General features: G+C 44.4%; 1 protein-coding gene across 2 annotated transcripts in view; it reads left to right on the top strand.

Annotated features, from left to right (window-relative positions):
• Window positions 1-15683, top strand: part of COLQ (collagen like tail subunit of asymmetric acetylcholinesterase) — a 102515-nt gene that overhangs the window by 16747 nt on the left and 70085 nt on the right. For both annotated transcript variants that reach the window (XM_083188964.1, XM_083188965.1), the window contains exon 2: window positions 12213-12328. In XM_083188964.1, coding sequence (XP_083045090.1) covers window positions 12213-12328 — 116 coding nt within the window. The remainder of the gene's footprint in view (window positions 1-12212; window positions 12329-15683) is intronic.

Below are 15683 nucleotides of genomic sequence, written 5' to 3'. Positions count from 1 at the left end.
CGGCAATGCGTTTTTTTTACTGCGGATACTTTGGTTTCCTTCCACACTTCAGAAAATCCACTGATTGGTTAGTTGGCTCCCAACAAACAAATTAACCCTCGTGTGTATCTGTGTGTGTCCATGTATTAAGGGACATATATTAGAGTCTCTCCTAGGGCAGGGACTGAAGTGAATGGCTACATACAGTATTCTTTGTAAAGCACTGTAGAATATGTGTGCACTATATAAATAACAGGTAATAAATACATAATAAATAATGGTATTAATGAATATTGCAAAGTATGAAAGGGCGTAGAATCAATGTACAATTCTAAATATTGGACATGGGAGTCTTTGATATTATTTAGCCAAAATTAAAGATCACTTGCAGAGATTCTAAACAACGTTAAGGATTCCCATATTTACAGTAGATCATGCTGTAATTAAACATACACTTTTGGGTCTACAGTATATACTGGAAATATTTACTGATGCTTTTCACAGAGATAGAACTTTTTTCTTTGCCCAAATTATCATTTCAATATCACAGAGTTCACCATCCTGTCCTGGTCATTAACAGGATGTAGTCGTTAAGCTGACAATAACAATCTCAGTATTTATAATGGTGACACCATAGTGTTGGCAGTTTTGGTGTCAACATTGTTAAATTGACAATGGGCAATATGTTGGTATTTTCGGAATGTCTACATAAGGTTTAGGCTACGGGATGGGAGCGCTAGGCACTATGGGGAGGATAGGGATAGGAGGACTGTACTTACCAGAATGCAGCTCCGTGCATGACTTACCTGCTCTCAATGGTTGCAACAGTGTCCTCTGGGTCACATGACTGCTGGGTCAAGGATGACTCCACTGCAACTATTGGGAGCAGGAAAGTCACAGCTGGGCCATCAGTAATGATATGTTGACAATTATATGCTTTATCAGTGTCTACATAGTCAATGTCAATATTATCATTGTCAATAAACAATTGCTAATTTTGGAAGTCATTTAAAGTTGTTCTACCGGGGTCAGTAAAATAAAATGTGACCCAATTTATAACCTTTCGGTGGAAAGAAGACTAGGGGGTTATTCAGACCTAATTGCCGAGCTGCTAATATGCAGAGTCCTGTGGTGCAGTAATCACTGCCCGCCGGAGTGAAATCCCGCCCCGGGGAAAGCCTGGGAAATGCTTGCGTAAATTTGCAGCCTTGCGCTTAGCTGCAAATCCATTCACATCTCACTCACCATCAAATGATTTTTCCAGTGTGTGCAGTCTGTGCGTAACCCAGGACCTACTCGGCCAGTACAGTGGAAACAGGCTGATCTGGGCCGGAGCTGACACATACCTTCCCTGAAAATGCTAGGGCATGCCTGCGTTTTACCTGACACTCCCATTAAACACCGGCTTCCTGTCAATCAACTTGCATATGGCCAACTATGAAAAAAAGATGCTGGATTTTATCACAGGATGACCTTGTGCATGCATACAGAGTGCAGTACGCATGCTAAGTTGTTCAATAATCGCCCGGCCTGCTAATTCGCAGGCATGCAATCAGGACTGTATAACCCCCATAGTTATTGACAGCCCTGCAATTTTAGGGGCACTTGCACACGTGTAAATACTCGGTACTGTCACTCCCTCCCCTTTTGTTTGTTGGAATTAACCTGTGTATTAGCAAATGGATAATTTTATTGTGGTGGGTATCTATGAATGCAAATTTTGTTTTGCAGGACAATTTTTTTTTGCTTGGCATGAAGTATTTTATATCAACAACCTCACTGATAAAGTGAATTTGAACAGCTAAGACATGTGTGTGTGTGTGTGTGTGTGTGTGTATATATATATATAACACATCCACGTGGGACCGGCACTCGGCGGACTTGAAATCATAGGCAAATACCCAAACTTGCTTTGCAACGTTTCAAACTTTTTATTAAGTTCTTCCTCAGGCAGCGTACAGACAATAAATGATACATAAAACTAACCTTATATCCCTGTGCTTGTCCATTCCTTCCCCACGCCGGGCCATCCACGCACTTCCTGTCAAGACACCGGAAGTCCTTCACTCACCAGTTCAGCTGTTCAGGGTTGCTATGGAAACCCGGCGTCCGGGACCTGGAGCAAGGATATACACAACAGAAAAAAACATTAAGTCACCAAGAGTGTCACATAGAAAATATTAAAAGCATGCATGGTGGCAATATCTTATAACATTCATATTACTGATACAATATATATAACACATATTTATTAATAAATCTGACAGCAGTAGGTCGTCATAAATCTGACAGCATTAGGTCGTTTTTCCTTGACAAAGGGGCTAGTCCCCGAAACGTTGGACCGCTTGAATACACCATTTAAAAAAAAACATTGAGTGCCGCTGTTTGTGTATATTCTTATACCACCGGGCTATCCATTGTATCCTGAGGGCACCTGGGAGGCTGTACTACTGAGTTGGAGTGCCAAGCCGCAACACTACTTCTATATATATATACACACACACACAGGGCTATATATATATATATATATATATATATATATATATATATATATATATATATATATGAAGTTCTTGAGCTCTAAAGGCCAATACACACTGGGCGACTTTGAGCTGAAAGTCCCTCAAAACAGCAGGTTTGAGTGGCTTTCAGCTCAAACCCGCCCAGTGTGTATGCCCCGCCGATGAGTGCTGCTGCGCGCTCCCGCAACATCGCTGGGAAAGCTGTTCATCTGCTGGTCAGGGCCGGCGCCACCACTAGGCAAATCTAGGCATTTGCCTAGGGCGCCGGCCACTGGAGGGCGGCATTTTGCCCCCCATGCCGCGGGGGTACCTGTCCTGCGGCGCTGTGTAGTTAAAGCTGGCGGCGGCAGCAGCGGGGGGTCCCTGCAGTCAATAAGAAGAAATAACGAGCGCTATCCGCCGGCTATGCGGAAGCGCTTCTGTTGTGAAAACCCTGTCCGCACGCTGATTGGCTGAGATTCAGCCAATCATCGTGCACCGTGCGGCCAGTTTTTTCACAACAGAAGCGCTTCCGCATAGCCCGGCGGATAGCGCTCGTTGACTGCAGGGACCCCTCTCTGCCACCGCCGCCAGCTTTAAATACACAGCGCCGCAGGACAGGTACCCCCCCCCCCCCGGCACCGCGGCGCCCCCACCCCGACTCGCCTGGGGCGCTCCGGTGCCTTGCGCCGGCCCTGCTGCTGGTTATATCAGCAGATGAGCGGCTTTCAGGATGGCTTTGCATAGTGCTCCGCTATGCAACGCCGTCCTCCCCCCCTCCATTGGCTCCGGGCAGGGGGAAAGCCATTCAGTGTGTATTCACTGAGCGGCTTTCCCCGCAGCGATTATAGCGATCATCGCTGTCCATACATGCTGGGCATAGTCACCCAGTGTGTATGGACCTTAAGCCACTGAATGTATGTTCATTTTGGCTAAACACATGACCGTATTTCATTGTCTGATTAACCTTTGATACTTTTTCTGCTCTGGTCTGTTAACCTCGTGCCTTGAGTGATAACAGATATAGGGGGAAACGAACTGAGTTCAGAAAGATACCAACCAATCAACTCCTGTCATTTTTCAAACATACCCTGTAACATTGCAATTAGAAGCTCATTGGCTGGTACTTTATCCCTCACTACATTATCACTCTTCAAGGCCTAGTGAATCTCCCCCATAGCATAATACTCATGGATTTTATGTGTACTTTACTCTCTGTATGAATCAGTCTTTCCGGTGGATGGCACCATGCTTATGTCCTGCCTACATGTCTACAGCATGATTTTGGATGACTTAATTTTAGTACTCTGACTTTCATACTTTTTGCCATGAGATGATAACCTGATGGTTACTAGAAATTTTGCACCTCCCTACCAAAAAAAATTCAGGCGCCCCCTGTCCCCATACTTTAATTATATATTTTGTTTACCTACATGCTCATTTCCAGGGGTTTCTTGCTCATTGCCAGGGGTTTCTTGCTCATTGCCAGGGGTTTCTTGCGCATTGCCAGGGGTTACATGGTATTTGCAAGGTGTTTCAAGTTTGTTGCAAGGGGGTTACATGCTCGTTGCCATGGGTTTAGTGCTTAATGCCAGGGATTTAGTGCTCACAGTGCACCAGCGCTCCCAGGAATCTGGCACTACAAGGTATTGCTGTATGCACTGACAGAGGCTAGAGGTAGGACCTCTAGCTCTTGTCTCCTCCAAGACGGTGGCTATTATTGGAGTTACATTTCCAGCAGATTCCATGCAAACAGCCAGACTGCATAGAATGTGCAGAATTCCTGCCTCCACAACAACACCACTTGGGCTGCGGAGGCATTGTCACACCACTAGTTAGGCTGTGGGGGAGGCTAGGGTTAGGCTGAGGAGTCTAGGGTTACGATTAGAGGTAGGATGAAATACATGCCTGGAACCCATCAAAATTCACTGTTGGCTTTCTGACTGTCGAGGATTTGTACCCAACCCAGTGCGTCTTTAAACTGGCCATACACAAGCCAAAGGTATCGCATGCAGGTTCACATTCAATACAGTACCTCAGATACCATCTCCCTGTCAGCTAGATCACATATGATACATTGTTTGTGGTCACTTTACATACAAACAATGTATCATTATTGCAGCTGTGACAGACTCCAGATCTGATCCAATGTGCTTGGGATTGGATTCTAAAGTAAAAGATATAGGATCTGACACGATTTATTGGCCCGATTCATCAAAATCATGCGAAAAGGGCCCAAATCGCACTAGTGTTTAGACTTACCATCTGTTGCACCATTGAAATTTGCACCAGATCTATAGCAGGTGCAGATTATTCATCTGATAATGACCACTTAGGGGAACGATTCTGTGTACGCCAATGTCACTATCAGTGACATTGGTGTAACTCCCGGAACGGAGGCATTGGATGCCAGGCGTTAGCCATCAGGGGGGCACAGAGCCCAAAGTCCAATTGCAATTATCAATCATGTTTTCTATCCAGATCTGCTGATCGCGTGCTGGAAGGAAGAATGGCATGGAGCACAAATGCATGTGTGTGGAGGGCAACCATCGGAACCAGCAGAGCAAAATAAAGAAATATAATTGATGAGCACATGTATTTGTGAATGTGTGTATGTATATGTGTGCTTGGCCACTGGTGCTGTCTGTTATATCTGGGGGACACAGGTATGGTCTGTAGTATTTGGGGGTCACCGGTGCTGTCTGTAGTATCTGTGTGTCACTGGTAATTCTGTAGTATCTGGGGGTGACGGGTGCCGTGTGTAGTATCTGGGGGTCACTGGTGAGTTCTGTAGTATCTGGAGGCCACTGCTGCTTTCTATTGTATTTGGGGTCACAGGTGCTGTCTGTAGTATCTTGTGTTCACCGGTACGTTCTGTAGTATCTGGGGGTCACAGGTGTGGTCTGTAGTATTTAGGGCAGTGGGAGCCAACTCCAGTCCTCGAGAGCTACCAACAGTTCACATTCTCCAGACAACCTAGCTGCTGCACAGGTGCACTCATTACTCACTAACACATATTAAAAGATCCAAAGGTGGAGCTAATTACTTCACTTGTGATTCTGTGAGAGAATCTGGAAACCATTACCTGTTGGTAGCGCTCGAGGACTGGAGTTGGCTACCTCAGATTTAGGGTCACAGGTGCTCTCTCTAGTATTTGCAGACATGTACAGGGCGGGTTTTCACTCTGGCGGCAAATAACTGACCGCAGGGCTCTGCGATTTTGCAGAGCAGCAATCGACTCTGAATTAGGCCCTATGTGTGTCCATGGGACATTACCGTCTATGCCCTCTCCAGGCACCTGGTATGAACTTAAGCCCCTGATCAGAGATTAATCCAATTTATGTGGCAGCTAAATTGTCCAAAGTATTGCAAAACAAAATTCTAGAACTATTTCTGACGATAAAAAAACCTGAACAATTCTGTATAATACTGCATATACTGTATCTGTAGTTGTTCTCTACTATTTTAAGCCAAGAATCCTAATTCACTGTCATAACTGAGGAAATTAATACTTGCAGGATGTCCAAGGGAGTGTGGGAAAATAATGAATGGAGGCACTGAGGTAGTGTCAGTATTAAGTACGTAATGTGTATCACCCGGCTTGTTTATTATTAGTTTTGATCTGCTCCCAAGTAGGAAAGACACCTGTGATGTTATGTCAGCAGCCAGTCCTCAGCATGGCTCGGACCGTCAGTCAATGTTCACATAAGCCAATGAGTCACTTGAATTGAAGACAAGCCTTCAGGACAGCTGGTGCAGAGAACGTAAATCATAAATGCACAAATGTTTAATGAGAATAGTCTGTTAAAAGTATCAGGCCATTACTATAAACAAACAAAGATAAGAACAATCCAACATCGTTATTCCAAGATAACGAGATTCCACCAATATTCCAAAATGGCCGAGAATCATCACTAGGTTCTAAAGACCTCTCTTTCTAAGTATTATATTTATGTATAAATTAAGCTGTCAATCTCAAAGTTTTGTGATGATGCTCAGTTATGGAATATATTTGTTAACCAAAGTTATTATTTTTCAAATTGTACATATTATCACTAGGTTGATCACTAATGTTCAACAGTGAATAGGTTGACACCTGAAACTGGTCAACATACCATATGTCAACATTGACAGAAGGCCGACAGGAGCTTAAGGTCCATATGGCCGACACTCAAAAGGTCAACACAAGTTTTTCACGGTTTTTGGTGTACATGTCGACATATGTCATCACAAACACTAGAAGTGTGCTGCGTCCCCTCGCAGCACTCAGCACACTGTTACATTCTCACTCTATGCCCCCTTGGATAGTAAAGTGTGAACCAAGTCAGTCTAAAAAAAACAACAACAATAAAAACTTGTGTCAAGCTTTTGAGTGTCGACCATGTCCATGTCCATGGTGACTGTCAACCTAGACATTGTCCACCCAGGGACCGCATACCAAATAAAATCTGTAAACTGAACCATGGGTGTGTCATCGATTTTAAGGGATGTACCTAAGAAATACCTGGTTCTATTGCATTGTGTAGTGTGAAAGGGTTCTCTGAGCTGAGACCCGGGTTAGACCCATGGGGAAAATGCCAGGCCGTGTATTTGCTGGGATTATGGTATTAAAGGGGTATTACTCACAGCACAAGGACATAGTTGATTATTAGCCGGTGGCACTGTAGTCTAGTTACATGATCAGTGAGAGTTACTTGGTAAATGAATGACCCCTTGTCAGTGACACAGAACAAGTGTTACAATAGCTATGTTTTTGGTTCTATTTTGATCACAGCAAGTACTATATAGGTTTGTGCACCACCCATTGTATAAACAAAAGGGCTTAAATGTCAGTTTCTACAAGTACAACATAGTGACAGTCAGACATGTGTCCTTATCTTTCTATCACTGGCATATGCAGTACCTCACGGTCATGATCATTAGGGTATTGGTTTATATATAGACTACAGTTGTAGCAGAATGATTGACTGTACCTAAAATAGTAATAATAATAATACTATGGGGGAAATTTACTCACATCTGAAAATACGGCCGATGCCAGGTACGACTCCATATTCGTATTTTCAGAAAAATACAATTCGTAAATAGGGCAGATTTACTAATCTGCCATATTTATGGATTTGTATTTGCCCGGTGGCGTAGGCCTTATGTCGCCGTATTCGTATTTGGTGGCCATATATACAGGCGCTTAATAAAAATACGAGTCGGCAGCTTGCACGGATCAGTCAGATCCGTGCAGGCTGCAGTGTAAAAAAATAGGAAAAATTTATAAATAATTGTGTGTGGGGTTCCCCCTCCCACGCCCGTAACCAGCCCTGGGCTCAAAGAGCCGGTCCTAGTTTTAGGAATTCACAGGTCCAAATGAGTAGGGCAGTGTTTTTCAACCACTGTGCCGTGGCACACTAGTATGCCTTGAGCTGTTCTCAAGTGTGCCCCCAGATCTAGAGATGCCCAAATCAGTTTATAGGCACCACCAGTTTACCTGTTATTTACCAGCCTCTTCTTTTCATGTAAAGGGCCAAGGTATTCTATTTTTGTTACCTGTGGGGACCAGTGTGATTGTTTTTATATGGGGGCCATTAGGTTTGTTTTTTTTCTGGTGGGGGCCAATGTGTTTTGCCCTGTGGGGATCTCATGGTGTGCCTTGGCAATTTTTAAATCTTGTTTAGTGTGCCGCAAGGTAAAAAGGTTGAAAATCACTGGAGTAGGGGATCCCCAGAACCAGGCTCAAGGTCCAGTCCGGGTTCCCAAATTATCAGGGACAAAATGACTAGGGGTCCCCCATATTTTGAGAACCAGGACCAGGCCCAACCAGCCAGCAGGGTAATGTCAGGGTAATGCCACAGCCAGAGGAAACTCTTTTTTTTCGAATTCCCCCCAGAGGAACCATTTACCCCTTGACCGGTCAGCCCAGGCAGGGACCCTGGAAGACCCTCCATAAAGAGGTCCCCCCTCCAGGATTAACCCTGCCCAGGCTTAAGCCCGGGGCTGTCCCCGGTGCCCCAGGGCAGATGGCATTGGTTAAAAAAAAATGATTGACTATTGGGTTCTGCTGTGGAACTATGAGAATGGCAAAACCCAGCATGCGGGGCATTAATGGCCATGATGGGACTCTTAGTTCCACATCAGAAACAAAAGCCCAATAAAAACACACATACACAGCAGAGAAGTTTAACTTTATTACATTCTGAGCCCACACATTCTATATGTACCTACCTTGACATGAAGGTATTGGTCCACTTGCCCAGTAGAAAATCCATATGGGTACCTCTAGAAGGAAATTATACTTACGAGCTCCTTTGGCATGGATTGGTCCTCTTCATACCATGTAGCATCCTTGTATTTGGCAAAATAACAAATCGCTAGTAACTCGTACCCAGGACAGCCTATGAGAAGCACAGAATGTAGTTGTTTACATTCAGCACTTCTCACCCTGAAGTGTGTTATTGGACGCTTATCGGCCAATCATGAGCCGAGTTTCTGATACTTTTCAAGAGTGTGTCGGCTCAGCATGTAATAAAGTTATACTTTTCGGCAGTGTACTGTATGTGTGTTTTTATTGGGCTGCTGTGGAACTAAGAGTCCCAGCATGGTAATTGATGCCCTGCATGCTGGGACTTTTGGTTTTCCAAGTCCCAGTATGCGGGGTAGGCTTGCTAGGACTCATAGTTCCACAGCAGAACCCAATCGTTTTTTTTTTTTTTTTACACCAATGCCATCAGCCCAGTGCCCACCGCCCTGGGCTGTTAATCCTGGAGGGATGGACCCCTTTATTGGGGGTCCCCACTCCCCCGGGTCCCAGCCCGGGCTGACTGGTCAGGGGGTGAATTCTTCGGCTGGGGGAACTAATATAAATGGTTTCCTCTGGCTGTGGCATTACCCTGCTGGCTGGTTCTACTTGGTGCCGGTTCTCAAAATACAGGGGACCCTAGTTTGATAACCAGGATCAGCCCTTGAGCCTGGTGCTGGTTTGAAAAATTCTGGGGATCCCCTACTTGTTTTACCCTGTGAATTTTTACAACCAGTGCCGACTCTTTGGGGGTTATTCTAGTTCACTCTTTCTGACAAATTCCTTCTTAGATGGACAAAATCATGTGCACTGCAGGTGGGGCAGATGTTACTTGTGCAGAGAGAATTAGATTTGGGTGGGGTTTTACTTCAAAGTGAGATCTATATTAGAGTGCAAAAATAAATCAGTCAGTATTTTCCCTGCACAGAAACAAAATAACTCACCCAAATCTAATTCTCTCTGCACATTTTACATCTGCCCCCCCTGCAGTGCACATGGTTTTGTCCATCTAAGAAGGAATTTGTCAGAAAGAGTGAACTAGAATAACCCCCTTTGAGTCCGGGGCTGGTTACGGCCATGTGGAAGGGGGAACCCCATGCCGTTTTTTTTTTTAAATTATTGCTTTTTTCTTTTCTTTTTATTTACACTGAAGCCTGCATGGATCTGACTGATCCATGCAGGCTAAAGCCAAACACCTGGAAAATACAACTCATTTTCCAGGTGTATTTTCATGGCAATTACCGGCCGTATATTTCATACGGCCGTTTAGTAGATTAGGAATCACCATTCGACTGAATGGTGATTCCTACTCGTATTCTTTCGATGGCGTATGCATTCGTATTTCTGATTAGGAATACGAATACGCCTGTCAAAAGAATATGAATAGGCATATATCGGCCATAGTAAATGCCGAATATGTGTGGGAAGTTGCATTTGGATATGACTGCCTACGAATTTCAGGCATATTCGCCTTAGTAAATATCCCCCTACATGTGCTAAAAATAAGGAACAGTCTTAGGAGGTGATTCCGACCAGATTGCTGCTGCTCAAATTTGCAGAGGTCTACGATCAAATAACCGCTACCCAGACAGACTCAAATTCTGCACTGTGCAAGTCTGCGAATGGCTTGCTAATAGATCAATGAGCTGCAAATCCATTAGCAATTCACCATCAAGTGATTTTACCAGTCTGCACAAGTGTGCGTAACTCTGACTCTGACCCTCTGTGGCAGAGACATGCTGATTAAGGCTGGAGCTGACGTCACTAAAAACGCCAGGGCGCGCTTGCATTTTTCCTGTCAATCCCAGAAAATGGCTAGTTACCACTCACAGATTCTCCTCATAGTCCACTGCAAATTCTTACATTAGCGACCCATGCTGAATTAGGGGGAGATTCTCTAAGGTGAAAATGCGGTAAAACCCCCGTTATCGGGTTTTTACCGCATTTCGGGATGCTCTAAGCATCCCCCGCCGGCAGGGGCAGATTTAGGGATGAGGGCGCCCCTAGGCACAACAATAATTTTCGCCCCCGCCTAATTGTATTATTTTTATTGATTACTTATAAGCTCTCATTTGAAAACAGCCAATATAATGGATTTATTTAAAAAAAAAACACTAACTATGACATGTTCTTTTATTGTGAATACATATTTACTAAGTAGGACAGTTTACAGGGGCAGAATCTGCTTGTCCTATCCATTTACACTCTATTTAAGATGGAATATAGTACAGTACAGTGGATATTTTGCAATTATTGGTACATTTTGGGCTGACAGTACCATCACAGGCGTCCAAGTGCCGCCCCCAAACATGTGCCGCCCCTAGGCACGTGCCTAATGGGAAATTCGGCTCTGCCCGCCGGGTTACCGCGGCGGGGGGCATCGCCAGAAAAATCTGGCGATGCCCCATAGAAGCCAATGGGCTTCTAATGCAAACCCACCACCACCCCGCACGGACCCCTGCCGCCCCGCACGGACCCCCGCCACCACGCATCGCCCCCTCACCTGTGTCCGGGCAGCACAGAGCTGTGCTGCCCGGACCTGTGACCTCCTCCCTGCACTTCTGGGTGCAGGGAGGAGGAGAGCCCGGCGCTGCTGCTGTGGGAGGGAGGGGGGAGCCGCCGGGACCTGCTGGGTCCCGGCGACTCTCACCGCAAAGAACAGCTATTAACGCAAGAGCTGTCCTTTGCTATAATTATTGCATATGTTAGAACATATGCGATAATTATAATTGCGAAGGGGGGCGGAGAGTTTTAGAGAATCTCCCTCCTAGCCCCTTAATTGGCTTTCGTATGCAGCACTATAAGGTTGAAAGCAAAAATCTACAAGCCTACCAGTAGCATAAATCTGGCATATAGCTAAACTGACTTGAGGATGCTAGAAAGCTGCATATAATTAATGTATGTATTTCTAATGTATTAGCCATGATTACAGCTATGTAAACAGCATGCAATGGGCCTAATTCAGTCCCGATATCACACCTGCAAATTTGCAGGCTGTGCAGTTATCGTGCGTGAGGCCATCCTGCAATAAAACTACTTTTTTGATCGCTGGCTTTATGCAAGTTGATTGACAGAAAGCTGGCGTTTGTGGGTGGAAACTGCCCATTTTCTGGGAGTTTCAGTGAAAACTTAGGTGTGCCATTTTAGGGAAAGGCGTGTGATACCAGCTTCGGCCCCGGACAGCCTGGGCTACACCCAGACTGTACATACTGGAAAAATCAATTGATGGTGCAAATAGTCTTGGGCATGCAATTTGGCACATGCGAGTTGCATTAACTGTGACTTGTTTGCACAGTGAGCAAGCACACATCTGTATAATTCTTACTGAAAAGACTGCTGTGTTCTGCTATGTTTGTATCTGTTGTATAATTATATTTGTTAAACAAGTTGCATGAATGTAATTGAAATGAACGATAATTTTTTTATTAAATTTTTTTTTACAGCTTTTCCTTCCTTTGATCAAAAGAAACGAAGTACTACTCGAGGATGTTGTCACTTATCACCTCCACCACCACCGATCTTCCCACCTCCACCGTTCTTTAGAGATCGTAGGAATACAGTAAGTATTTCCTCCAATCAATCTTGAAATGCAGGGGGGGTTTCTGGTTGCCCGGAAACCCCTCTCCTCTTGGCAAGTGCCTTGAATTATTACAATAGCACTGGTATATAATATGATCAATAGAGCTGCCACTACATCATGCAATATTAAGGACAGAGCAGAGCTGCTGCACATGCCTAGTGTACCAGCTTCTTCTACCACATTTACTGTATTTGCGGATCTGAGCCCTCAAACATCGCAATAGACCAGAGAGTAGCTGCCAGGAGGAATAGTGGGAGATTGTGAGCTTGGAAAGTGCAGTAATGGTTCTATTATGTTTGTGTAGACACCCAAAGGTGGAGTTACCTTATGGATGCGGTGGGGGTTGTGCTTCCCCGATTTCACGGCTCTCAGTCTGGAGTCTTCTCTTGATACAGGAATGGATACAGAACACTCGACTACTGGGTTAGGTTGACCTTTTATTTCAGAATCTGTCCCTGAGAACGTCAACCTCTTTCATTGAATAATTTAACAGTATTAACAACAACAAGTGAACAAAGTGCAATAGTGTAGACAACATGAAGGAAATGTTTTACCATACTATTAGATAATGCATAGAAGGAAACGTTGTACCATAACACTAGACAATGCATAGAAGGAAACGTTTTACCATAATACTAGACCATGCATAGAAGGAAACGTTTTACCATAATACTAGACCATACTCATTACTCATGAAATCAATCAGTGCTTCTGACATCTATTCACCATAGACTCTTGGCATGCACATAACCTAAGGTTACCAGTAACCATTACCATTAACTAAAGTCCCGGACTGCAGGTCCTAGTAACCTGACCCGTGCACAGGAAATTCGGTGGGGCCCAAACGGTGATCCTATCTGAAGATGGGCCAGGGGAAAACAATAGAAGAAGGGCTCTTGGTTTGCTGTGAGTGGGGTCGCTTTACTAGGGCGTGGGTGACTCTCACTTGGAGTCCTGGAAGGATTAGCTCAGTCTCAGGTGTTGGTAAGGAGGCCTTTGGGCCCTTATAGTTACCCTGTTTCCTTACCGGCAAGGGGAATGGGAGAGGGGCCTTGGTGGCCAGGCTGTTACTGCCTTTTCTATTCCTAACAGTGTTCAGGTCACAAAGGGCTTGGGGTTCTGTCCTTATGCTCTGTCACCAGGATGGGCCTCTGGGACAGGCGTCTCAATGGGGAGACAGTCTATGTGCCTTACTCAGTGGGCAAGTGACTGACAAACAGTGCCCTTGGGAGAAGCTATCGCAGGGATACTGTGACTGGGTGCCCCGAGGGCTGACTTACTGCTGCTCGCGCTGCTGGTCCTCGCCTAACACGCTATTCCACGCTGCTCCTGCACACGTGCGTCCAGCCTCTTACTACTTCCTCCTTCCTTCCGGCTCCCTCCTAGTCTCTCTCCTCCAATCAGGTACGCTCCCTGACCTGTCCATCACGGGCTGTCGCCGGATTAACTCTATGTGCGCTGGTACTGACAGTTCTGGGGCTTACATCTGTGTATTTATTTATTATATGTTTAAATATTTCCTGACCACTTTAAATGTTTGAGTACAGATGGTCTATAGCAGTGGTATCCAAACTCCAGTCCTCGAGAGCTACCAACAGTTCACATTTTCCCAGACAACCTAGCTGCAGCACAGGTGCACTCATTACTCACGAACACATTTTAAAAGACCCACAGTTGGAGCTTATTACTTCACTTGTGATTCTGTGAGGAGATCTGCAAAACATTAACTGTTGGTAGCACTCGAGGACTGGAGTTAGTTAGTATATATATATATATATATATATATATATATATAGACCATCTGTACTGATAAATATTAACACTGTATTCCATACAGTATTCAGTGTTTAAAAAGGGCTGTTACTCCAATGTCAGAGATTTTGGATCATGTTTGGAAACCCCCCTCTAAAATTCCTGCGTTTGCCACTGGAGCAAATGACAATCAGCCATTCAGACAAATGGCTTAAATCACACAGATAGAGCAGTTGGTTATGATCTATCCAGACCACCGTGCACTACTTGATGTTAAGAGGTTTCCCCATCTGTATTTAAGATCTTGCTTACATAGCTCTACTATTAAGTGTTTCATTAGTCTACAGCAGGCATGTCAAACTTGCAGGCCGCATGCAGCCCCAGCCACCTACTTTTGTGGCCCACAGGTTGACAGTGGCTGCCAGTGACAAGAAGCGGTGACAATAAGCACTGGCAACTGCAAAAATGCACTGCTGGGAATGGGATTCAAGGGCTGCTGATGGGGCTTGAAGTTTCTTCTGAAGCACTGTACCAGCAGTGCTTTTTGCGGGTGACATCACCATGCACCGGCGTAGGGTGCTTACACATCAGGCACCAAAGGAGTCGGTGGAGACGGGCAGTCGGAGCATAGGGAGGGAAAGAAGCCATATTTGCAGGTGCATATTTCTGGCGGCTGAAGGCAGAGGGGTGGACGGGGCATATTTCTGGTGGCTGAAGGCAGAGATGCAGACGGTGCATATTTCTGGTGGCTGAATGCAGAGTGGCAGCAGCGCTGCAAAAAAGTAAGCCTTACCTCAGTTATGGTGGGGTGGGCATGCCCTGCCACAGATTTTATATTATAGATTTCTAAAACTGACAAGGCATGCTGGGAAATGTAGATAGGGGGTAAAGGAAGTATAAGTAGTTAAATCATAAGCACTTAAGAAATTGTTTCTTCTAGACACTTAATTTTGAACTTTGACACTTACTGGAGAGGAAAATTGGAAAGAAAGAGGAGTATCCTCCATACATATTTATTTAACTGAGAAATGATATATACACATATAGAAATTAGACACTTTAGATCACAAGAGGAGACCCGGGGGAACACGGGAAGTATAATAATAACTTAGCACTAATCTTAGTATTGGCGTTTAATCTGGGTAGAAAATATTGAAGAGAATATAAGAATGCGGACGGGAGATGGCGCTGCAGCGCCGAACTACGGAAAATAAAGAATAGATAAAATATCTATATATATATGTACAAAACACAGAACTGTAAAAAAGTATTTTAATGTATGTGGTTAAAAGGAATTGTATAAATAAAAATTGTTTAAATAAAAAAAAAAAACTATTTGCAGTCCAAATTTGTTTTGCAATTGAAACAGTCTGGTTTAAAAAATGTTTAATTAATTGTAAAAAATGATTTGATTCAAAAATAGTCTACATTGAACGAGGTTAATGTTCTTTTTTTAAAGTGGCTCAGCTTTGGATCTGCAACTAGCGCTAGGGCTGTTGAATCTGACTAGACATTGGACCTGAAAGGGTTAAGAACCCAGGGTTGTGGATAGGGTTGCCTTCAGGAAGTACTTATATGTTAA

Source organism: Crinia signifera, chromosome 5 (genome assembly GCF_055691185.1).
Source record: "Crinia signifera chromosome 5, ASM5569118v1, whole genome shotgun sequence".
Lineage (NCBI taxonomy): Eukaryota > Metazoa > Chordata > Amphibia > Anura > Myobatrachidae > Crinia > Crinia signifera.
The sequence above is the reverse complement of the archived record's forward strand: the minus strand, read 5'-3'. Positions and strand labels throughout refer to the sequence as shown.